At 44.3% G+C, this 24,817-nt stretch overlaps 2 protein-coding genes across 6 annotated transcripts; one reads left to right on the forward strand and one right to left on the reverse strand.

Moving 5' to 3' along the window:
* Positions 1-4,859: 4,859 nt before the first annotated feature.
* gsk3ab (glycogen synthase kinase 3 alpha b) lies at positions 4,860-18,752 on the reverse strand. 3 transcript variants are annotated; one of them, XM_047598351.1, is made up of 11 exons: positions 18,608-18,747; positions 18,317-18,502; positions 13,017-13,204; positions 12,842-12,925; positions 11,912-12,022; positions 9,443-9,573; positions 9,021-9,225; positions 8,802-8,897; positions 8,052-8,238; positions 7,881-7,958; positions 4,860-7,606 (listed from the first exon to the last, which is right to left on the reverse strand). In XM_047598351.1, exons 1-11 carry the CDS (start codon positions 18,735-18,737, stop codon positions 7,539-7,541), a joined length of 1,464 nt encoding a protein of 487 aa, XP_047454307.1. In that variant the 5' UTR covers positions 18,738-18,747; the 3' UTR covers positions 4,860-7,538. The 3 variants fall into 3 exon arrangements, with proteins under 3 accessions (XP_047454307.1, XP_047454308.1, XP_047454309.1); XM_047598352.1 differs by lacking the exon at positions 7,881-7,958 and having other exon boundaries at positions 18,608-18,752; XM_047598353.1 differs by having other exon boundaries at positions 18,317-18,679.
* A 370-nt stretch (positions 18,753-19,122) lies between these two features.
* znf526 (zinc finger protein 526) lies at positions 19,123-24,651 on the forward strand. Of its 3 annotated transcripts, none has more exons than XM_047598365.1 (8): positions 19,123-19,387; positions 19,888-20,307; positions 20,461-20,630; positions 21,031-21,126; positions 21,212-22,014; positions 22,109-22,244; positions 22,331-23,920; positions 24,131-24,651. In XM_047598365.1, exons 2-8 carry the CDS (start codon positions 20,010-20,012, stop codon positions 24,302-24,304), a joined length of 3,267 nt encoding a protein of 1,088 aa, XP_047454321.1. In that variant the 5' UTR covers positions 19,123-19,387; positions 19,888-20,009; the 3' UTR covers positions 24,305-24,651. The 3 variants fall into 3 exon arrangements, with proteins under 3 accessions (XP_047454321.1, XP_047454322.1, XP_047454323.1); XM_047598366.1 differs by lacking the exon at positions 19,123-19,387 and adding an exon at positions 19,467-19,516; XM_047598367.1 differs by lacking the exon at positions 19,123-19,387 and adding an exon at positions 19,553-19,571.
* The last annotated feature ends 166 nt before the right edge of the window (positions 24,652-24,817 follow it).

Raw genomic sequence — 24,817 nt, forward strand, 5'->3', positions numbered from 1 at the left:
TTGCTTGATCAGTTGTCATTTTGGGAAGGTTGAGATTGACTAAAAAATAATCAATTTCTGATGCATCTGGTTTATACGGAGCTCCTAAGGGCACATGGGGGACATTTTTTTCAAATTGATATTTTGTTAAATATTTAGTCGAATTGGATTTTAACCTCTCTTAGTTCATTGTGTGTAGCTTCTGATGGGTTATTTGCAATAGAATTGTTCAGCTGTTTGAGTTTTCTCTCTAGTTTCATTTTCAATATTCATGTCTTTTTTTCTTCTCATATGATGAGTATGATGCGAGTACGTCGAGCGTGTCATGTGAGCCTATGTCATCAACTTGTGTCTGATGACAGCAGTTAGAGCTATGGTAACTCTGTGAAATTAATGTGAGGTGTGACGACCTTCTTTCTGAAAGGCTTATGCTACTGCTTAAGATTCTTTCAGGGTGCCACTCTAGGTGCAGACCAGCAGCACACGTACCTCCCCATCCTAGAGAAGAAATTTCCAATCCTTTTCAGTACTGCCTTTCGGGTTTTGACTGTGACGCAGCATGAGTTTTCTACATTATTACTAGAGTTGGGTTCATGATCTCGATAGCTGGGTTTGTTGGGATTACCTCCAGGGATTGTCTGGCTTGGTGTTCTGCTGTGTTTGGGCTTTTTTGTATTACTTGCCGTACCAGGAAAATGGGTAGGTGAAGCAGTGTTCTTTGGACCATCCAGACGACGGACTGTTGACAGTCTGGGCTTTGAGGTTGGGCTGAGGGCACCATCAACAGAGACTTCGCTGGAAGTTACAAAGTTGCGGATTTCAGTGTTTGGGTCCAGAGATGGGCAAACGCTCATTCTGTGGCGGGACCATTTTACATAATTATTAGTGTCTTCAGGAAGGTTTCTCATGGTAATAAACTGATGCCCAAGACCTTGAATAGGTGTGATTCTTTTAGCGGGATCCACATATAGCATCCTTTTCAGGAGGCTTAAAAATCTTTTTGTGTCCTCTTTCTCACATTTTGATAATGGCGCTGGGTGGAAATTGGCTATATCTTCCAAACAACTGTACTTACAGTGTGGGGTTTCATGCCGCCTGGTTTCAGCGCCAGTTGCAGTGTCATATTGAGCCTGTGTACGCAGGGTCTTCTTTTCTTGTTTTTTCCCCTTGAAATATATGTTAGTGTGCAGCCCAGCATCCAGTAGGTGGTCACCTGGCCAACCATTTATTTGCACAATGTGTTTAACGACATCAAAATTAGTCGTGATAGGATAAAGATGCCGGCACAGGTACAGGAAACTCACCACACAGCCAAGAGCCCACATATCCACAGCCTCATTTAGTGGGAGGCCCAGGATGACCTCTGGGGCCCTGTAACCAACAGGCTGAATGAGAGCACCAGGTTTTAGGGATGAAACTCGCCGGGCTAAACCAAAATCAATTAATTTTATCCTAAAGGGCTTTTTGAAATGATCAACGAGCATGAAATTGTCTGGTTTAATGTCTGTATGCACCAGTCCAATGCTCTTCAGAGCATTCAGAGCCACCAGCATCTGCTGAGAGAGAACACGGATTTCGAACAAACACAGCGGCTTGCCATGCCTCTCTAACATGAAGTGAAATAAATCAATGTCTAGCATTTCCATAACTAGACACATGGACCCGTTGTGCATAAATGATTCATAAAATTTCACCAAATTGCACCTGTCCACGTCCAGGATGCTGAGTTCTTTGGAAATAGCTGCTTCTTTTTCAGCAGCGTGGGCTTGATCTTTCTTTGTAATCTTGACCGCTACATTCTTCAAGGAGAACAGTTTAACGGAGCGGACCACTTGGCCAAAGCTCCCTTCTCCAATGGGCTCCACTGCTATGTATTTACCATTCATAACAGAAAACTTGGCGATTGCCATGTCAAGGCTGTCATCCGAAGACGACGTTGAATATGAACGTGCCATTTGCTCAGGTAAAAAGATGTGTTTCAAATGTTTCCAGCTGAAGCAAGTATTTTCTCTAATGTCCACAAGGATCAGTAGGTTATTATAAATCTTGGGTCTGAGTGTTATACCTGTTTATGGTGCCAAAGTTCAAAGGACATGCGTTGTCGTGACGTCATACCACGACCGCAGTGTAGAAGAAGTAAACAAACCCTAGGGTTGGTTTCCATGGTAACAAATGCAGAGACGCGGGGACGAGACTAAAGATGCAAAACAAAGCCTGAATGTCCTCTTTAAGATGGGGTCGAATTATTTAAAATAACGAATACACGATTGGTGTATAGTACAGTACGTAGTCCACACGGTTTGCTCTCATTCATTTGAGTCGTTTCGTCGTGTGAAGTGTTCGTCTCTCGAGCTCGTTAAACCATTTATACAGCTCGATAGACAATTACATTTATATTGGACTATCACAGCACATTTCAGCTGATCGTTGCAATATTTTTGACCTCTACGTGTGGCGAGCGAGAGCGAGGTGTGGGGCTGAGGTTTTCTGCTGCCCCAATGAACAATCCGACAACACCACCCTGGGAATTTCAGACAGGGATTAAGTTATTAATTCTGAACCAGTTCTTAAACGTCACTCGGGTTCGTTTCACAAATGGGCAGGAGACGAAGTTCCATCGGTTAAAACGGTTTTTATTGAGAGACAAATTATTAAAAAAGAGCCGACTGTCACACACAGCCATTAAAAACTGGTTCAGACTTACCAGTGGAGGCATCTCGGGGAAGGGTCTCTGAGCTATTCCACGAAAATGGTACAATCTGAGTCCCTGTCTCTACGGAAGCCCTAAAGAGCTTTGCATATACACTGAAATGACTCCTAAACATGAACTAAATTTGATATTTTTATGAGAAATAATATAGCTTTTTCAGTTTACATGTCCATCAAGGCCTAGATGACAGTATACTTTGAAAATAGCGAGTAAATGTATATATAAAAAAAATCAATACATTTTGATATCAACCTAAACCTCTATTTGTACTACTTTATACTAAAAGTTAAATTTCATTAAAATATAAAAGAACCAAATACACATCTATCACTGCACTGACAGTTGTGTGGAGGCCAAGCAGTACGGCCAACGTGGTTAGCTGTGCACAGACAACCTTCCCAAAATGGCTTTAATATGAGCTACTAAAGCGAAGCACACACACACACACACACACACACACACACACAAAAGCGAGAAAAGCAGTTAAAACCCTCAGAGATCCACGGGCGAATGGAAAAGACGGGCAGAAAGGGCAAAGCCAAAGCAAAAAGGAAAGGTATGTATAAAGACCAAAAAGGAGAATCCAATAAGGCAAAGCAGCAGCATGTGGAAATGTGTCAGTCACGCAGTTTAGCTTCCAGCATGGCTAGTAGCCCCCAACAGCTCCAATACTCAGTATTTGGACTCAGAACGGGGGTAACCGTGGGCCATGAAGTTCCACAGGCCTGGGCTTACATAGAAACCCTGCAACAATGATGAGTCTGCTACACATGTGTAAATTAATTTATGAAATATGCAACATATTAGCACAAAACAAAATGTCATACACACTTCAAATGAAATATATGTGAGCAGCTACTCTGAGTATAATTATAATACTTATAATTGTAAGTGTACTGCAGACATGTAAGAATCTAGTATACCTCAATCTGGCATAACGTTACTTAATATCTGCCACCAAAACAGCCCTGACCCATGGAGATATGGACTCCACTACAACATTGATGTTAGCAGCAGATCCTTTAAGTCTTGCAAGGTACAAGGTAGGGCCCCTGCTTGTTCAGGCACTTCTCACAGATGAGTAGTAGGATTGAGATCTGGGAATTTGGAGCCCAAGTCAATACCTTGAACTCATTGCTGTGGTCCTCAAACCATTCCTGTGCAACTTTTACTAGGTGGCAGGACACATTATTCTGCAGAATAATACCGTTAATGGGAATACATTCACCTGAAAATGTGTACATGGCCTGCAACAAAGTGTGACTCATCAGACTAGGTCATCTTCTTCCATTGGTCCAGTTGGATGCCCACTGCAAGCGCTTGGCCAGATGTAAGCGTGGACATCCAGTTGTTCTAAATTTTATTTAGCAATTTGTTGGATCGGACCACACTGGCCAACGTTCTCTCCTTACATGCATCAAGGCCACTTTTAGTTGAACACCCCACAAGAGCTACAGCTTTTGGAGCTGCCCTGCTCCAGTCACCTATCCATCACAATCTAGTCCTTGTCAAAGCTGCTCATATCCTTTCATTTGCTCATTTTTCCTGCTTCTAACACTTTAACTTTGAGGAAAAAATATTCTCCCGCTACCTAATATTTACCACCCACTGACAGGTGCCATGATAACAAGATGATCAGTGTTATTTTCTTTACCCGCCAGTGGTCAGAGATGTTGTGGCTGATCAGTATACTCTTACAGATCAATTTATTCGGTACGCTACTGAAAACAAACACATTCTAAATAAATGTCCTGCACTTAATCCCACTTCACGACTGTTAAAATGTTCAGTTTGTGTCAGAAAGGTGCCAATTCAAGTGTATGATCTTTTTAGAGGATATAGTTTGTGAATGATGACAGATGCTTAGCAGAAAAAGTTGAGAGGTTTTAGAAGAGGCCTGTTTGGATTAACTTTCCAATTTGGCTACATTTGGGTTTGATCTCTATGTGCAGCTGCTCCCAGTACCAGGAGTGCTATGGTTACTAGGGATTAAAGTTAGATCTAAATGAGATAATATTGTGCGTAGAAGTACACAAAATACACAACATCTACAGCTTTACATGAGTCTAGTCTTGCATGACAAAAGACTATAGGTAGCATTAGTATTTTTTTTTGTACATACAAGTCAAATGTGTTGGTAAATTGTAACTTGGCTCAGTCATGAACAGGAAACAGTTTCATCACTTTATTAATGAGCTTAATTATTTATACCAACAAACAAAAACTGTCTCTCTCCCTCAATCCCTCCCTCTTCATCATCTCCTTTATCCAACCGTTCTGTTCCCAACGATGACATTGTACCCTCCGACAAGGGTAATAAAAGAGAAGGGTCACAGGAAATTAAAAACAGAATGTGGCAGATCAGAAGATGAAACAAACCTACTTTAAAATAGCACATTTAGCCAGCTCTTCATTTCAGTTCAGAGAATAACATCCGCCAGCACACAAACACACATACATTCCTGCAGCAGCAGCAAGAAACTCATCCGCATTCATACTCGACTAACAGGTTGAACCTGTTTCACTCACTCAATACACATTAAGCAAAAACAGGAAACAGTCAGACAAAGGAGATGATACATGTCGATAGACAAATTTGTTTTCCACTTGTTTTCCACTTCCCTCCAGACACACACACACACCCACACACAAGGTGATCCACGTTCCTTCCCAACACCTCGACCCCACAGATCCAGACACTTGTAACATTCCCTTCACATTGAAGTTAAATGGAAAACTGGAGTTCACCTGTTGGCTAACATGTGCATCTGCATACACACAAAACCACCGTTTGGAAACCAAACTCCGTCGTCTGGATCCGAGTACAGTATCTTGGATGTGAAATGGTTTTGCATGTAACATTGCTGGACTAAAAACTAGAATTAAAAAAACAAAACAAAACAAAAAAAAAAGCTAAAAATTTACCACCCCAACGGAATATATTCCTCCTCCCCACCCCCCACCCCCCCAAAAAACACAATACAATAAATAAAACAGTCATGACAACAATTGTGGGGGGGACAAAGGAAAAACAATGAAGAGAGAAATGGAGGGAGAGAGATTAAAAATGAAACATTTTGTTCTGTTTTTCCCCTCCTGATCCAGGGACTGAAATGAAAACGTATTTACAGACTGCGACTGAGGATAAACAGTCCGGCCGCTGCTGCGCCGGTCTACTAGAGAAGAAAAAAAAAAAAAATAATACAAGAACAACAATATAATAACAATAATAACAAAAAAAAATAACAAAATAAAATAAAAGGTACTTGATATTTACAGTTTAGCAGTGAAAAAAGGAGGACAGAGGGAAGCAGAAGGCAGAGGGATGAATAAAGACAGGGAGGAATGGGAAGGCTCCAAAAGCTGTCAGGTTTCAGGGATTTGAGCATAATTTCTGGTCAGATTATAACTGAAATTAGTGGAATAATATAGTGCGGTCAACTTGGACATTACATGCACTTGTGTTTGTTGGAAGAAGGTAAACTAGCTGATGCTGACAGTGGACTGCTCGCAGCGTAAATCACTCCAGATCAGAACAGGACAAGAACATGATATGAACGTCACAGGCAGGCCAGTCTGGGGAAAAGGGGTTTTAACAAATCGCTCTCACAAACCAAAAAAAAAAAAAAAAAAAAAAAAAAAAAAAGATGATTCAGTCGTCTTCCTGAACAAATTTGAAATTGTGACTCAAGTGAGCAGTGAAAGCACAGAGTAGTATCCCTGCACCTGATGTTGTTGAACATAGTCGAGCTGATATGAAAGGTAACACTGTAAAGTGGCATAATTAATGAGCATCTGCTTATGACAAGTGATGTTAGATGCAGCTGGAGCTCCACGCCTACAGCTCCCTCTGTGTGACCTTATGCTAACCACCGGACGTTACACATAACTCGCCCCTTCGCTTCCCTCTACTCCCTTTTGGAGGTGTGCAATACTCACTTGAGAATTAACATGAAACACTTGGTTTCCAGCTTAACCAATGAAGACATGAGCTTATAATGAGGAAACTAAAAAATGTGCACTCTGTTCGTGCAAAGCTCCCACTCATTCACATAAAAGGCAGACGAGGAGCTAATACGAACAAACGGTAAAGACAAGCTGTGGCGCGCTCCTTTGTGATAAAATTTAAAATCGCCATGTAAAAAGGACAAAATCGAGCTGATGTGTTTGGTATTTTTTTTTTTTTTTTAATTCTTCATATGTGTCCGCCCCTGTGACGAGCGGACAAGTTGAGCAGAGATCAGGGTAGAAAGTGACAGAAACGGCACTACTCTACACAGTGTCCTGTACAATCCAACACTACGTGCAGTATGAGTGTGGCATTTTTGACCCTACTTTGGATGATTGTCAATATTAGTCAGGCCTGCCCCCAATCTCAACTCCTCAGCCAGTCAGGATCTCAACCATGGCTGCGCATAAAAGTAGCTAATGCAAATAAAAGGAACTTAAAAAGGATAAAAGTCAACTGTTGATTATAATACAGAAAATCCACATGACATGTACAACCCCGCTGCTCATTTCCTAAACATCCAACTCAACCAATGTAAAGTTTCTTTAATCTAACGGGCCATAAAATGGCCATTCTGGACCTAGACCAGCTGCTCTCATTTAGCACAAGCACGGCTATCTAAACGTCCTTAAAACAACCTGCAGCTTCCTGAGGTGCTGCAAGCATTGCTTTTATTTGAGACGGTTAACATTCAGGGAAACGCTGAGTGTTTATATGGGTTTGTCTAGTAATTATTTTCTATTTTAAGGGTTTGGAGCCAGAACGAAGGTTGAGAAGGAGAGGAGCAGCAGAAAGAAAAGGACAATGGGGAAGACAAAAAAAGAAAATATGGATGGATGCTCAGGTGCTGTTGTTGATGGATCCGGGTGCTGAGCTGGGCTGGGTGGTACTGTCTGACACGCTGCCCTCTGCAGGGGGAGAGAAGAAGAACACGTTAACGATGGGACAAGCAGTGTAGTAGAATTCAGTGTTTGTAGCTGAGGCTAATCTCAGGATCAGAGCATAGAAAAGGGTCACGACTAAAGTTCAGAATGAGGCTGAGATTGGTTAGGTTCTCGTGGCCTGAAAATACAACAAGCAGTTTGTCACCAGACGTGTGATCACTGGATGAGCCACATGATGTGTTGCTAGCAGTTTAGTACATTTAATAGTGCTGATACAGCTGGAAAATGCCATACGCACCGTGTGAGGCAGGCGATGTCTGTGCACGAGCGTGAGGAGGAATGAGCGTGGAGTTCAGCTGGGGCTGGATAGACAGCTCTGAGAGAGCAAAACATAACAAAGGACAACCATGTGAAGATATGTGAAAATAAAGCAGACAACACAGACGCAACGACAGAGGGGTAAACTGACCGACGGGGCTGAAGTTGAAGAGGAGCGGCAGTTCTCTTCCGCTGGGCAGGCGGGTGTTGGGCTGGCGCAGCTCGTCGAAGAAAGCATGCGCGCAGGCCTCCAGGGGAGACAGCCTGGTCACTGGTGTGTATTCCAGCAGTCGGGAGCAGAGGGCAATGGCCTCCGGTGGGGTACGAGGCTTAAACACCTGATGGGAGGGAGGGAGGGAGGGAGAAAGAAAGAAGTTTAGTTTCTGCATTGACAAATGAAAGTCAGCCCCAGCAGAAATTTGTCTTTTTATTTCAAAAAGGGGTAGAAAGTATTTTAAAAACAAAAACGCAAAGCTAATTATTCTGGATCAGGTTAATGCAACAACGTAGAATGACAAGAAATGTTTTGAATTGTTTTATAAGAATGAATGAAAATCAAAACATTCCAGCACCGACTGTATAAAACCCACACTGATATTTGACCACACAATTACAAGGTTTCAGTTATGAGATTGTTGTGTCCTCTTTGTTGCTACAAATGGTGAAGTTGGAAACAGATGACTCTGACTCTGCTGATTTATCAGACTTATAAATGGGCAGAGGCATTTTCTCTTAATCTATTGGTGACTCTTTAGATGAAAGGGACAGATCTGCCACCAGTCACTGACATAGATATACTCATCAATCTGCAGCACACAATAAGTTATTTTCAACCTTTTTCCTATCAAGTAAGCACTCCACAATGCAACCAAACAAGAATAATCCATTAATGACAACATACCTTTGTCCAAGGGTGTGCTTTGATCTGTGGGAATTTGAACTCTGTGTAGTTAGGATTCATCTCGCGGATCTGCTCCCTCGTGGGTGTCCCCAAAACCTGGCAGACAGGAGTGAACGTTACCAATCATTAATATCAATCACAACTGTCTCCATTGTCATTCCAGATGTATCGTTCTTCAGTTTAACAGCACCTTCACTGTCAACAACAAACTTATTGTACCTTGATGATCTCTACTAGTTGGTCCACACCACTGTCTCCAGGGAAGATGGGCTGGCCCAGTAGCAGCTCAGCCAGCACGCAGCCGGCTGACCAGATGTCAATGTTGGACGTGTAGTCAGTGGCGCCAAATATGAGCTCTGGGGCACGATAGTACCGCGAGCAAATATAGGACACATTGGGCTCCCCTCGAACTAGCTGCTTAGCACTAGATGATTTAAAAAGAGGGACATAATGCAGAAAATGAAACAGTTTAGGAGGAGAGTGCCAGTTATGTGTGTTTTTGTATTCAAAACCATGAAAGCAACAGAAACATAAAACAGAAAGGATCCACACACACAGACAGTGAACTAGACACTCACAAAGAGACTCTCGCATAAAAAGGCTGATAATGACAAATACAGAGAGATGAGTCTGTTACTGACCTGCCAAAGTCACAGAGTTTGAGGATGGCCGTCTCTGGGTCCACCAGGAGGTTTTGAGGCTTGATGTCTCTGTGACACACGCCCTGGGAATGGATATAAGCCAGACTGCGGAACAGCTGGTACATGTACACCTGAGGGAGGGGGCAGAGGATTGTCAAAACGTCTGACATTGTTTAAGTAGTTCACTCAAAAATACCAAAAAAAAGGAGCAAAAGTGCATTTGAGGACACAGGTGAGTTCACTTCTCTCATGACTCATGGAAGGTGCCCTGGCTTCAATGCATCAACATTTCTGCAGGTTTGTTTAGTTAGATAAAGGTTAAGGCCTTTTAATAACACATGCATTTTTATTAGGGGATGAACCGATTGTGAAAATCTGTGACGATACTGTTGTTTAAAATAACAATTTGGCCGATGATGATTTTTTTCCTTGTTATTTACACATTACTGAACCGTAATGTCATCCTACCATCCCAACACAAATTCAATCAGTGAAATTTATTAAACTAAAACGTACTTTAATGCCAATTTGACATTTAATACAACCTTTAATCCACAAAGTTCTTTTCTTAAAAACAACTTTGAATTACTTATAATTAATTCTCAATTAAATCGTCAGTATTACATTGCCCAACAAAATAATTTCATTGGTTTTAAAGACATATTTTTCTGTGAAAATAAACATATGTGTAAATGTAAAAACATTGGAAAAATAAAACACGTTAAAAACATTGAAACACATTGTCTGCAGACATTTTTTTCCCACGGGCGCCGACTAGTGTTTGGGTGGTGTTTTCACAGAGCGAGTCAGACTTAGGAGGCACAAGTATAAATGACTCACTACGGCGGAGGCTACATGCGTAGGTCACTGAGTCTATGTCCGGCAGTACCATAAAAGCGTCTTAAAAGAGTCTTACTGGTGGTGGTTTGGACTTTCTTCAGTCGTCAGTTTTTGGTCGGCTATGAGATTTGATTTGTTAAAATCATTTCTGCGACTGTGAAGTTCAGCCACGCAACTGACATCTCGTTTCAGCTGATTAAGGAGAATGCGGGAGTGGTGCGTTAAAGGGCCTCTCTTTAGCACGCTCGTGTGACACGCCAATCAAAACACAAACATCAGTCACTGCCATCAGCCAAAAGAAATGACATAACCGATGGCAATTTATGAGTCAAATATCGGCCGATACCGATGTTCAGCAGATGTATCGGTGCATCCCTAAATCTTATATAGATTTTCTTATTTGTCAGTATGTCACAGCAGCATAATTCAATGCGACCTGGACACGAGCAGAGAATGGATGGGTAGATAAGCCAATAAAAAATATTCATTACTTTAAGTCAGTCAAGACTAGTGTCAGCAGGTCTGACAAGAAAAATATGATTAGCAGGCTGTTGAGTACACAAACTGTCACTACCACTTCTTTAATGTAGAGATGCATAACATCACCCTGTAAATGGATATAAAAACATTTACCACAGCAGGTGAGAGAAAATAAGCCACTTTTCTTAAGGCCTGAAGTATTATAATCACTAAAAAATGAGGCTTCACAGGTTATTTAAAATAAAGAATGAAAAATATTGTTCTGCTGCACAAATTTTAGTACAGTATGTCTATTTAGTATATATAAGTGGACATGGCTACATTTAAAGGGGCAACAAACCAAAGTGGTTGTGAAGAGCTGAACTGTGTTACTGATGAAATCTATTTTAACGAGCAGTATAAACACAGAGCATCGTGTCTTACAAAGGCAAGGGCACACGTGCGTCTCCATGTCTGCACAGATTCTCATCATGTGCCACTCACATCTACACTTGCCCTACTTCTGTTTCTGGCTGTACTGTATAGGTGTGTATTGAAAGAAGCAGCTGCGTGGTGCCTGACGCCGCCTGCAGTCGTGTTTTTCAACACCAAAATAACACGAGAGGAAAACAAATCTCCCTGAAGGTATGTAAAGATACTCCCTGAATTAATATTTGCCCTTTGTCTAAACATCCAAGGTCCATGATGTCATTCTAAAATAAAAAAAATGTCTGCAGTCTGCCATTTAATGTGTCTGTGAAATGCAGACACTAAACATCTTAACATGACAAATGATGACTGTCATCATTACCATCATTATTACCCACATGATGCAGTGACAGCAGGCTGGCCAGATTACAAAATGATGACAGACAAGATGACAGAGGGATGAGAGATGATGGACAAAGAGAGGGCGGAGGGGTAAGAGGACAAGAGGCTTGGGAGGGAGAGAAAATGGAGAACATGGCAAAAACATGAGACTCAAGGGACACGGAGGGGGAAAAGACCCCGGGCATATAATGTGTGTAAGTGTGTCACTGGGGGAAGGAGAGATGTCAGAAAAGAAAGGAAGAGTGAGATATAAGCAGCAGTTTGAGGTAGGGAAATGGCCCATGAGAGGAACTATAATGTCCCGTAATGTTGTCTGTGAATGGTCTCGTCTCCACTCACCTTAACATAGATGATGGGGATGGTGGTCTTGGCCTTGTTGAAGTGCCGAGCGACCCTGTACACCGTCTCGGGGACGAAATCCAGCACCAGATTCAAATACACCTCATCTTTCTGATAAAGACGAACAAAAGGAAAGTTAATACTTCACATAAGTGAGCTCTCCACACAGACGTGAAATACACCGAGTTATACACTAACCTGTGTGTATGAGCTTACTGGACTAGGCCTGCTGTGTTGGATATGCCATAAAATTTAGGCCACTGAATGCAGTGTACATACAGTGGTGTGAAAAGTGTTTGCAGCCGTCCTGATGTCTTATTTTTTGCTGGTTTTCACACCTAAACGTTTCAGATCATTAAACTAATTTAAATATAAGATGAAGAACACTGAGAACAGGTTTGACAGTAAGAGGTTTGGGTTTTCATCTCCCTTGATTTAAAAAAAACACATTTTGTGTTTACTTGTGTTATCTTTGACTAATATTTAAATTTGCTCGATGAACTGAAACATTTAGGTGTGACAGACAAACAAAAAATCTAAGTAATCAAGAAAACAGCACCACTGTATAAAGACTGATCTGAGGATTACAGGGGCATATCAGTTTTTCTACACAATAATACAAACGTTATGGACAAAAACGTTTGACTGGATTGTCAGTGCGTCTTAAAGTCATACCCTCCAGTTTTAGTTGCTCGTGTTGAGATTTAAAAAAAGCCTAGCTGGTTTAATATGTGTTTGAATTTAGACAAATATGAAACCATAATGTTAATCTGAGCAATTCATCTTAAGTGCTAGGACCCCTTGAGTAAAAGGTAAGATCGACTTGTCTCAAACATGTCTATGAATCATCATTGACGCATACCTGGGTGTGGACACAAAGTGCTTCATAAGGAGAAAACAATGTAAAATGCCATGTCAGTGCATACACACCTTCTCTCCACTCGAGTAGAAGAAGTAACGTAGCCTCACAATGTTGCAGTGGTCCAGTTTCCTCATAATTTGCAGCTCCCTATTCTACAGTGCGTAAAAGAAAAGGGCAACATGAAATGCAGAGGGTGTAAAACAGAGGCACGGTGACCTGATTGGGTGAGTGTGTTAAACGTACCTTAAACCTCTTGTCTTGGAGAACTTTCTTAATCGCCACCATCTCCTGGCTGTCGATGAGACGGGCCTGGTAGACCACTCCGAAGGAGCCATTTCCTATAACCTTTATGTCTGTGTAGGACACTTCCTGTGGGCGATCAGGGCCCTGGCCGGGTGTGGCTACCACCGTCGTCACTTTGCCACTGTCTCCTGTAAAAGACAGAACAATCCGTCAGAGGTCGGTCACACAATTAACCCTGATAAAAAAAATAATAATAATAATAATAAAATTAAAAATGAGGCTTCGTATCCAAGTTACATTCATTAACGCTTACTCAATACAAACCTCATTGATAAAAAAAAAGCCTTTTTTCCATTGATAATGGCTAACACTCGAGACAGAATCTAAACATCAACAAGCCCACCCCTCCACTTAACAGTCGTGACCAGCAGCATGTGGTGAATCCCCAGACACACGGCGCTGGCTGGTAGTGAGCTACTCATAAAACATTTTCACCCTGCACCATGTGTGAAGCCAGTCTAAACCTCTTTCATGGTGGAGACAAGCATGAGATGTATGAACCCGCATCCAACCTGAGTTTGACCCATTTGAAAATGACATCCAAGATTAATCCCTTGTCACTGCAATTACTAGAAACCAGAGACTACAAAAGTATTTGCAGTCCATTATATCTCAAGTTCCATATTATTATTTACTAAATATCGTATCCAATGTAGAAAATGTTCATTTTAATTGGGAGTGCTTCATTCATGCCAAATAACTGCCTATCACAGCACAATTTTGGAAGTCAGTCAAGATGCTTGATCATCAAAACTAGGTTGCATGAAAGATGGTAATGACACATCGTCTATTCAGTCGACTAATAACCAGCCCATTCACAAAGCTGGCCAATCACGGCCTCACGTGGGGGTGAACATTGGATTAGAGGTTTTCAGAAAGTTACAGCAACACCCGTTGCTAAATGCAGCTTCAGAAATGTGTGGAGAAAGGGGGTTTCTGAAGCTCTCAACCACCTGACGAGCTCTGTAGATGTTGCATAGTGGCTTCTTTTGGATCACATGTTCTGATATTATGATCTAAAACCTCAAATAAGCTTCCACTCAGTGTTTTCTCTGTTGCGGACTAAGTGGCTTCGGGAACTGGAAAGAGTAAACTACTACACCCTGGTCACATTAAATAAATTACACTTGGAGAGGATTTTACATGAAGGAATCTAAGGTGAGATTAACTGGCTGAACAGACTCACTTTTGGGATAATATTGGACCTTGTGGAAATGAGGCAAACTAAGATGCTTAAGATCTGACAGTTCAAGTTAGGGTCAAGTAGCTGCTCTGTGTTTTACACCCATGCATGCGTTGGGTCAAGACCGATTTGACAAGTGGGCACCAGAAGCAACGACACTAGGATGGGAAGAACAGCAGAGAGGGGGCGCACTGCCAGAAGGCTTGTCAGAGCATGTGATGAAATTGCTTGGACAATAGCACACCCAGAGGTGCTACCATTTCCTTGGCTTGCTCACTTTGCCTGTCTGAACAGGATCTCTCCTGGTCTCTAGTATGTCTCCAAGTTTCAGAATGGAGTCAGACAGTGGAACATTTTGGTCTCTCAGATTAAGATTTACAGAACACATGGTTTTAGTAAGTGCCATGTCTGTATATATGAACAAATAGGGTCCAAGAAAAATATTTTAATGGTCTTGTAAATTCAAATGACTGATTACTGAGTATATATTTTCTATTGTTAAAACTTTCCAGCAAGATGTTTTTAAAGTTAATGGTACAGGGTAGTCAGTGGAATATCCATGTGATTGGCCTAGACATCATCCCTACCCTCAGGTCAGTAGGAAACATCCCCATTTGAGAACAGTCACAATGAGGTTCCTGCACAGTGTTGAAATATTTTATTTCAGCATCACTTCCACACTCAACAACTCAGATTTGAGGGGAGCACATTTAATATGGAGCAGCTCTGGCATGATGGCATCCTGAATGATGTATGTAAAAATGAGCAGTCAGTGAATAGCTTTGGCCACGTTTATCACAGAATTGATAATAATTTGGGCACAGATGCACTGATGCCAGTATGAGGGACTGGTCTGATGCAGTGGGCACAGGTTAACTGGCTATCAATGGTTTAATGACATATGTCACTTTCGAACAACTGTACTTATTTGTGAAAGAAATCTTTTAAAAACTCAAGTGTTTCCTCAATATTCTACCTCTAGTCGGTACATCTTGCATGTGGCTTTTGTTTTGTGCAGCTCTTCTGTTATCATACTTTTTAAAGTATTATTTAAAAAAAAGTTTTCATGATTGATGGTGCTTGAGGTTGTAGTTTTCGCCATGTTTTAGAGCTCCCAAAGATGAAGACTTATTGCATTGCTCTGTCTTTCAAGACTTGCTTCAGTCAACCAATCTGGACAGAAATGGCATATAATTTTATGGACTGATACTGAGCATTTAAAATCAAGATTAATTTGCATCAGAGAATTGACTGCCTGAAAAAAAGAAAAGAAAGAAAGACTACACCCAGACAAGCTGGGTCAGCACATACTACATGTTAGTAGCTGGGCCACAGCATGTAGCACTGTAGCATCATGCTATAGCCTCTCCTTGAGCAGAAGAGGGCAATGGAAATGATTGTCTCAGATTAAAAAATACCTCCACAATCTCACTGCTAATAAAGTCAGTGTATGTACATTACAGTTTGTGAGGAAATGAATAGGATAGAGATAGAGAGGATAGAGAGAATGACTACAACAAAACCTCTTTATGTTCAACCTTAATATTTTTAGTCTGTAACATTTTCATACTCGATCTACTTTATAAGAGACCTGAACAACTGAACAGTCAATTTCATAATATCATGTATCTTATTGGCTAAAGTATTTGGCTTTAGACATTAAAAATGTTCTGAAGAAAACATCTGATCTAAAAATCAATGTCGGAACAAATATTTATTAAGTTATTAAGATTACTGCTCGGTAGTGGCAAGCGCTCAGAAGTAAGTACTTGAAAAGTTGTATCTCTGCTTCCATAACTTTGGGGCTCACCTCCAAGTGTAAAACACAAGTACACTTTTAAATGTCTTATGCAAAAGGCAGTTGTGTGACAAATTATAACTACACATCAAAATTTGATTTTCTGGCAGGACAGGCTCTTGATGCATACATCTACATATTTCCTCTGCTGCTCAGCTATGGAAAATCCCTTGACTAACCAGAAGTCAATCAGAGTCACATGACAAACATAATGGTTGACTTCGCCTGTGGTTGGTCAGTTTACTTCCCAACTAGTGTAGTTCATGATCTTAGTTGGTTCCACACAGAAAAACTTGCATTATGTCTTCACAACAACTAGTATTAGAAAGCTACAGATTAATGGTTTAAACAGAGAAGGTCAAATTGGAAATCAACGGAGGAAAATATACTAGGAAAAAAATTGACTCTAAGATGGCCTATGTGTGAATAAATTTGTGAAATTAATTTGTTATACATTAAAATGTTTTCTTCTGTAACTCCAACCCCCTTGAATCTCGATATACTCAAATTTACTATGCTTTTAGCATGAATCTGTTTGCCTAACTAGAGTTGGGAGTGGGACTAGCTGAAAACCAAAATGATCTGATCTGGATAGGACCATAGGGCCACTGGATGACACACCCTAAAACACATAAAAGCACAATGAACCATAGCAAGGTATAATGAATGTATTGTACCACTTTTATTCACCGCTCATAATTTGAATAAGTAACAGTTTGCTTGCTATCTTAGTAGCATATGCGGTCCTAACAGCACATATTTAAGACAAGTAGTCTTAAACAGTTTATAACTATCAAAACTACTAAGGTTCAAGTCCCTACGCTGATGTCAAACCACAGTGGCAGTATCCTACATACATCAAAATGGTAACTGGTAAAACAAATACATATGATTTGTTGACATTTTCGCTGGAGCATTAAAACAATTGTGTCAACATTGGTTTGTATTGCATCTTGGGTTTCAATTTCATATGTGGGCTTTCATTGAAAAATTTATCACAGCTCAACAGTTGCTCTGTTGCTGCTAGTATGAACAGAGCATAAGCAGGCAAATGGCACCTTGTAGAAAATGCTCTGTTTTCACCATCCACTTAAAAAGAGTATTGTGGAGTTTTTGACTCTGTCCCTGTCTGGTTTTGGTGGTGAACTTAGTAATGTTTCGAGATGGAGAAATAATTTTAGATTTAGCCAACTTAGTGTTGACGTAGTTTTGACTTCACAGAATACACGGATCCTGATGACAAAAGTTGGGATACTGTAAAACTGGAGAAGGGAACAAGTCACTCTTTACAGTAAAAGGAACATATTTCATGGAACCAAGTCGTCTGAGGATCTGATACACAACGATTTATGTTTACTTTTATCTTGAACTTATCATTTTCTTTGTCATTTGTATGGATCAGTTATTAATCAAATTCAGACAATAGAGATTGAGTGTGTTCCAGCCAACCACTCCAAAATTAAAGCAAACAGGCAGCCAAGGGCTCATACATCTGAGGGACTGACACTGCTGCAAAACTATATTCTCACTTTTCTGATCTGAAAAATCCCCTGAAATGGAGTAAACCTTAACTTAACTGATTAACTATAGCCATCCAGGGAGCAACTCAGTAACGTTATTGCGAGGTCAACATCTACTGCCTAGTAAACATAAATGCTGATTCGAACTCAGTATTATAGGATATGGGTTATTTTTGCTCAGCATAATTCCCATGTATTCAGGTTACCACATAATGTATCGTCTTACCCGACACCTTAGTATGGCAAAAATGCCATGACAAGATCAGACAGGATCGAGAACGACGACTAAAAACTTAGACCAGCTGATTTTCAATACTCTTTGATCATATTAGCAAGCTAGCTAGCTTCCACATCAGATATTGATGTCGATTATATGAGATGAGCGTAGAGCAGCTCACCACACCAGAGTTTAAAGGCAAAAATAATGCTCGGATAATCCTGCCGACAAAAATGACATTTCGTTAATAAACGTCGAAATATCAGCGGCTTAATTATAAGCTTACTAGCGCAGCTAAGGATACTGTTAGCTGTGTGATAAAAGCCCTTTTGATCTTAATGGAAAACACAGCTAGTTGTTAGCTGGAGCGCTAACTCCAGTTGGCTAACCAGCTAACGGCTAGCTGGCTAACGTTAGCTTCGCTACAAAAATCGAACAGTTATTTAAGAATAGCACACAGACGGAGTCTTTACATGTAACATGGCCATTTCACTAACCATGGAAACATAAAATAATACTTACTAGGCAGTTTCAAATTTCCAAAGCTCGTCGAGCTGTTTCCACTCGCTTGAGAAGCCCCAGTTTTTCCTGCCGAGCTTCCGCCGGCTACTGCCGATCCGGCTCCGGCTGCAGCAGGTCCGGGAGCTCCGGGAGGCTCAGCGAATGAGCTGGTCCTGGGCCGCCCGCTGCCGCTCATATTGGTGAGAACTAAACCCGGGGCAAGTTTGAAGGTTATCAGCAGCCACGCCGGCAGAGACTGGAGCTATATATGTGTATTTCAATATTCGGTATATATATAAAAACTACACTTACAGCGTTCAATATAGGTTGCCCGTCTCCCCCTTTCTTCCTCTGTAGAACAGTGATGGTGGGGGGACTGGGGAGTTGACGCACAACGACGTATACCTCGAAAGGGTTCATGGGAAAATGAGTCATTGGGCATTCATGTCCGAGAGCGCGCTTTTGCGCCATCCATTGACTGTAGGAGCCAACTAGAAAATGTCCGTTTACAGGTAATAATAAGAATAAATAAAAATAAAAACTTTGCTTAATTACTAATTGTCACTACGTTAAAAGCCGGATTACTGACGTAATGCCGACATACTGAGCGATTTACCTATGCTTTTTAAAGCTTTTTAAAGTGTATGAGGATTTAAGAATATATACAACAAAGACCACAAAATGATTACGATGAAATTACAAAAGTAAATCAAATGAATGATTGCATATAACATACATAATTATGCAAATAACAAGTTATCCGTGTACTTAAACGGTTTGAACTTCCGATTAAAAAAACTACAATTCCCATCTGTATGGGAGGTCTATGATTGACAGCCAATCTGACCAATCACAGGATTTGAAATGTTCAGACTACCGCATTGGGCGGGGCTTTGTGTCACAAGAATGGGAAGCGATCGGCGGGCAAACGTTTCATTACACGTTTTGTGATTTTATATCCCTTTGCCTTTTCTCGCAATTTTAATTTCCACGCCACGGGTGGCGACAAGGGGCTGCCCAAACAAGAGATACGACTGCAATAAGGAAGAGTGATGGCTGCACGAGGGATTGTCCAACGAGAGTAAATGAGAGGTAAGGGGAAAGAAGGGCCCGCCGTCCTAGCGAGCCGGAGAGCTTCGGTGAAAAGTGGGTAGCGCCGCCTGACGGACCGCCAGACCAGCCCGGGAACCCGTGTCAGGAAACCGCGGTGCCGAAAAACAGGTCTGCAGTATCGGAGGGAGCGCCGCCAAGAGCTCTCCATATGCCATCACACACTGTAAACAAAGATACGAGGCAAATTAATGAGGAAAACAGACAATCATGTGCTAGCATGTAGTGAGTGGCTCGGCATAGCATCAGAGGCCCTACATTTAGCTAACGACTGAACACTGCGACAATTGTTTGTGTGTTTTTGTTTGTATGGACACCACCATGATTCCTTTTCCTTCAGTGTTGACTCTGTGGACCCTTTACAAACGTAGCATTGTGTGATAGTAACACTGGCCCTGTATGTTAACACATATGATGATTTGCTGCATGTGCTAATATCATTAACTGTTACATGTTGTCTTTGTGTTGTTTGTGTGCTACAGGTGTGCTCCTACACTGGCTCTCTGGATGACAAGGGTCGCGGGCATTCATCAGACACGGCCCTGAAGTTTCAGTTCTCACCACTTCATCACCGCGTAGTCAGTCACACCTCTCTCTCGCCCTCATGGCCGAACCCCAGGACGAGGCGGAGGGCGTGTACGTGGAGCACCAGTACATGTGCAGCGAGTGCCACGAGCTGTTCAACACCCTCGAGGATGTGCTGATCCACCAGCAGATCCACACGGGCCAAGAGGGGGAAGGGGATGCGGGCGAGGCCTCGGCCGTCCACGGCGACCCAGAGATGGGGCAGAGCCAGCAGTACCAGTGTCTGGAGTGTGGCAGCCTCCTCATGAACCCGGAGGAGCTGCTGCTGCACCAGGAGATGCACATGAGAGAGGCCGGGATGGAGGTGGAGCAACAAGGTGCACGATTTGTTTTTTGAATTTCTATCACGCGTGAGAAGCTGGATTGTGATGTGATGTTTGCTCTCTGTAGTAGCTGGTGGAAATGGCACCGATCAACAACTGCTGATCCTAGTGAAACGCTCACAGTGTGTGTTTATGACCGTTCCCCAGAGCTGTGTGAGGTTCTGGAGACGGAGGAGGCCAGATCAGATGCACACATGTCGGGACCGGTTCAGTACCAGTGTCTCGACTGCCTGGCTCTGTTCACCTCACCTGAGACGTGGCTGGAGCACCGGAGGACCCACAGCAGGAGCAGCACCCACAGTAACACAGAAACCACAGTAAGAGGCTCAACACAACACACTGCCAGGGGAAACACTAATCTTCTGTTAATGCCACAGTTGGTGATCATTTAACAAATGATGAACTTTTCCCTTAGACTGACTGCACTTAAAGGCAGTGTCACTTACTGAAACCATTTCTCTACAAATCTAAAAGAGCCGGCGGTCACTTCTTAAATCCCCGTTTTACGGCGCCGCATTCATCTCCATCATGTCTTGGCCCACGCGCTGTAGATCGCTTTCAGGCATCGCCGAGACGAACGCAGCTCTGGGCTGCGCTGGTGGGCGGAGACAGACTCATCGTGGCTGTGCTTTAATTTGTGGAAATGCCAGTTTGAATGGTCGTTGTAATTAATCACGGCTAATAAACGTAACATGTGTCTTCGTGCCTGGGTGACAGGAGTATGTGCTGCAGCCGGACGGCACCATCACGCCGCTGAACAGTGTGCAGAACTACGTACTGAGTGAACAGCAGGCGGGGGAGATCTTGGCACAGGTACTTATTTAAAGCCCAGAAACGGATGCACGGAGGTGAGGACTGGGTTTAAGGTCTGTTCTGTTCAACGCTGTGTGTTTTCCAGGTACTCGCCCAGCAGCAGCAGCAGCAGCAGCAGCAGCAACAACAACAACAACAGAAGAAACATCAGTTTGTCTCTAAACCTGCGGCACCCTCCCGCTCCTCCCTGCTGCCTCCTGTCATTCCCACCCCGGGCTCGGCCACCATGCACCTGCAGATCCTCACGGCCCAAGCTCTGGCCGACGGCTCCACCGCTCCCAGCCAGCGTCGCTCCAAGCTGCCTCCTCTGTTGCCCGCTATGGGGAGAAGCTCTTCAGCGAAGCTGGGGGTCGTGGAAAATGGCGTCCAGAGGCTGGAGTTGAGGCTGGGCCCCGGCGTCCAGGAGGACAGCCAGCACCAGCAGCCGACGGAGGTGGTGGTCATCCACCCGTACGAATGCTCCGAATGCTCCCTTCTCTTCCAGACCCCGGAGGACTTCCTCCAGCACCAGGGGGAGCACTTCCTGGGCCAGGACAAGGAGAGCGGCGAGCTGGGGGTGATGAGCGGCTTCGAGGAGATGCGGGGGAGGGAGGAGACTGCGGAGAAGGTGGAGGACCTGAGGATTATAGTGACGGAGAAGAAAGCGGCGGTCTGGGGCAAGAACCAACAGTGTGAGCTCTGCCACCGCTCCTTCACCTCCGTCAACCGGCTGGCTGCTCACAGGCGCGTTCACGAGCAGGGCACGCACGAGTGTCCCGAGTGCGGCAAGGTGTTCAAGAAAGCGACCTCGCTGCAGACGCACATGCGGACACACTCCGGCGTGGCCCGGTATCTGTGCGTGGACTGTGGCAACGGCTTCACCACGGAGATGACGCTCATCATGCACAGGTAGGAGCGCGGCGACGCCACAGCGGCACACACGCACACGCTGTGTGTGATTACGAGACGCTCACGCGTGTCATCTGTTCTTCCTTTCTTACAGGAAGTCCCACACTGAAGATCCCCTGCACAAGTGTCAGTTCTGCAATAAAACCTTCACCAACATGACCAAGTACCTCTACCACCGCCGGACCCATCTCAACCGTAGTACATCCAACGCGCCTATGTCTGTCTCCATGGTAACAAAATGAGCGCATCCCCCCTACTAATTGCTTCAGTAACCTCAAGTTAGTGTCGTGCTATAGTTACCGGTTTTGTTTTCTAGGTCTCCCCTCCAAGGAGAGCATCCGTCTCTGCCCTCGCCATCCTTCAGAGAGCGAGAGACAAGAAGCATTCCCTCGTGGACGAGGCGAACATGAACCTGATGGCCCCTCTCACCGAGGAAGAGATGGAGGCATTGGGGGATTCGCAAGAGAGTACCCGGAAAAAAGCGGATGGAGGTGAAGAGGAGCAGGAGAGAGAGGAGAGCAGCATGGAGGTGACGGAGCCACCTGAAGTCAGCGCCGATGACGCGCAGAAGGTCGGAGATGCCGCCGCCTCGGCTCCAGACTCCGCCCTCGCCGGTGCCGCGTCCGACCCCGCCGACTCAGCACCAGCCGCTCCAGCTGGGTCGTCAGACAAAGGGCCTTTTTCCTGCCGTTCATGCCCCAAAACGTTCCCCTCCCAGCTGCTGCTCGTGCACCACCGGCGCAAGTCCCACGTGACCGAGCGCAAGTTCATTTGCGGCATCTGCGGAAAGGCCTTTAAGAAGCAGATCCACGTGCGAAACCACATACGCATACACACCGGCGAGAGGCCCTTCCAGTGTTCCGACTGCGGCAAAACCTTCTCGTGTCTAGCCAACCTGATGAGGCACAACCTCATCCACTCTGGCGTGCGGCCGTTCCGCTGCGACGTCTGCCACCGCTCCTTCTCCCAGTCCTCCAACCTCCGCCAGCACACCCTGCTGCACTCCAGCGCCGCCATGCTGAGCTGCCCCGACTGCCCCGCCATTTTCCGCTGGCCCACCAAGCTGGCGGCGCATCGCTACACCCAGCACTCGGGAGCCCCGGCGCCCTTCCCTTGCTCTCACTGCGACGCGGGCTTCGTGACCAGGAGGCAACGAGACGGCCACTGCCTGGAGCAGCACCCGGCGCAGGTGCAGGCCGTCGCGGGGGCGGACGCGAGCAAGGAGGCCAACAGCCGAGCGGAGCCGGGCAAAGATCCGACCTCGGCGGCCTCCACGTCGGCGTCGGAAACGGGGGGGGACTCGGCCGGTTCGACGAGGGGCGGCCTGGATTGCAACATTTGCGGGAGGAAACTCAACTCTCCCGCCAACCTGCGCCTTCACAGACTGAGCCACTTCGCCATGGGTCCCGGGCGGCCCCGGTGCACCCCAGGGAAGCGGCCCAAGGCGCACCAGTGCCCCATCTGCGGGAAGCTGTTCGTGTCCTCCTCCGGCGTCGCGCTTCACCAGCGGGTGCACACGGGCGAGCGCCCGTTCCCCTGCCAGGTGTGCGGGAAGCGCTTCCGGCAGAACACGCACCTGCGGGAGCACCTCCGCACGCACTCGGGCGAGCGGCCGTTCCGCTGCGAGGTGTGCGGGAAGGGCTTCATTCAGAGCATGCACCTGGCGGAGCACCGGCGGACGCACACGGGCGAGCGGCCGCACGCGTGCCCCCAGTGCGGCAAGGCCTTCAAGACCTTCTCCAACCTGAGGAACCACAAGAAGACCCACGCCAGGCAGCAGAGGCTGGACCAGGAGGCCGCCGCCCTGGAGACCGGCCCTGCTGTGGCAGTGGTGGACGCGTCTGGGGTGGAACTAGCCAATGGGCAGCCTCAGCTCATCCAGATACAAACTTCAGATCTGCAGCAGGTAGGAATTGTCTCTGAAGTTTGATTTTATTTTATGATGACATGGCTAATTATTACCCTCAGGTCAAACCTCTCAGTTGTTCCCGGTTGTTAGAAAATATCATAGTAATAAACACAATCAAAGCAATTGTGTAGCAGACTGGAATTGGAACATGTGGTCCTGAGTTGCTGGTTTGTCGACTGAGGTTTTGTCATGGTTTTGTCCTCGCAGGCGCAGGGCACCCCGACCATCATGTGTAATGAGTTTGGGGAGACCATCGCCATCATTGAGACCAGTGAGGGAGGAGCGCTGCCTCTGGAGCAGGCCCTGGAGATCTACCACACGGCTTTGGAGAACGGCCTCGCTATGGACACGGTCGCCGTAGACGGACTTCAACTCCTCTGAGGAAGAGTCGACCAGAAATAGTTTCAATCTCGGCTGAAATGAAGACTAACGTTCAGTTGGCTGAGTGACGATCTCAGATTATTGTGTAGTGGACAAATAAATGTCGGCGAACAGACCAAAGTATGTCAACATCCCACATTTATAAAGCTGTAGGAGAAGTTGGTATTAAAATCTACTGATGTGACACAAACTAAACTAGTGACGTGGTTTTCATTATAAGTAAGGACCATCAGTCGTGCCTCAGATGCTGATTTGTATAAAATTTTGAAATGGCTGTGATTTTTCTTGTTTAAAATGATGTTCAGGTTGTTGTAAATAGGTAAAATCAATAAATGTTTTTTTCAAGATCTGCATGGCTACCATGTGGTGTCATTCACTTCACACCTGTGCGCGCTGTGGAGATGTTTAATTTGCATAAGATTTCTTTTTATTTAAAGGGTCTGGATGAAGAATTATGCGTTTACATAACTTTCATAGAACACTGTATTTCTGCTTAAGGAAAACCCATTTTTC

This window comes from Mugil cephalus, chromosome 11, assembly GCF_022458985.1.
Source record: "Mugil cephalus isolate CIBA_MC_2020 chromosome 11, CIBA_Mcephalus_1.1, whole genome shotgun sequence".
Lineage (NCBI taxonomy): Eukaryota > Metazoa > Chordata > Actinopteri > Mugiliformes > Mugilidae > Mugil > Mugil cephalus.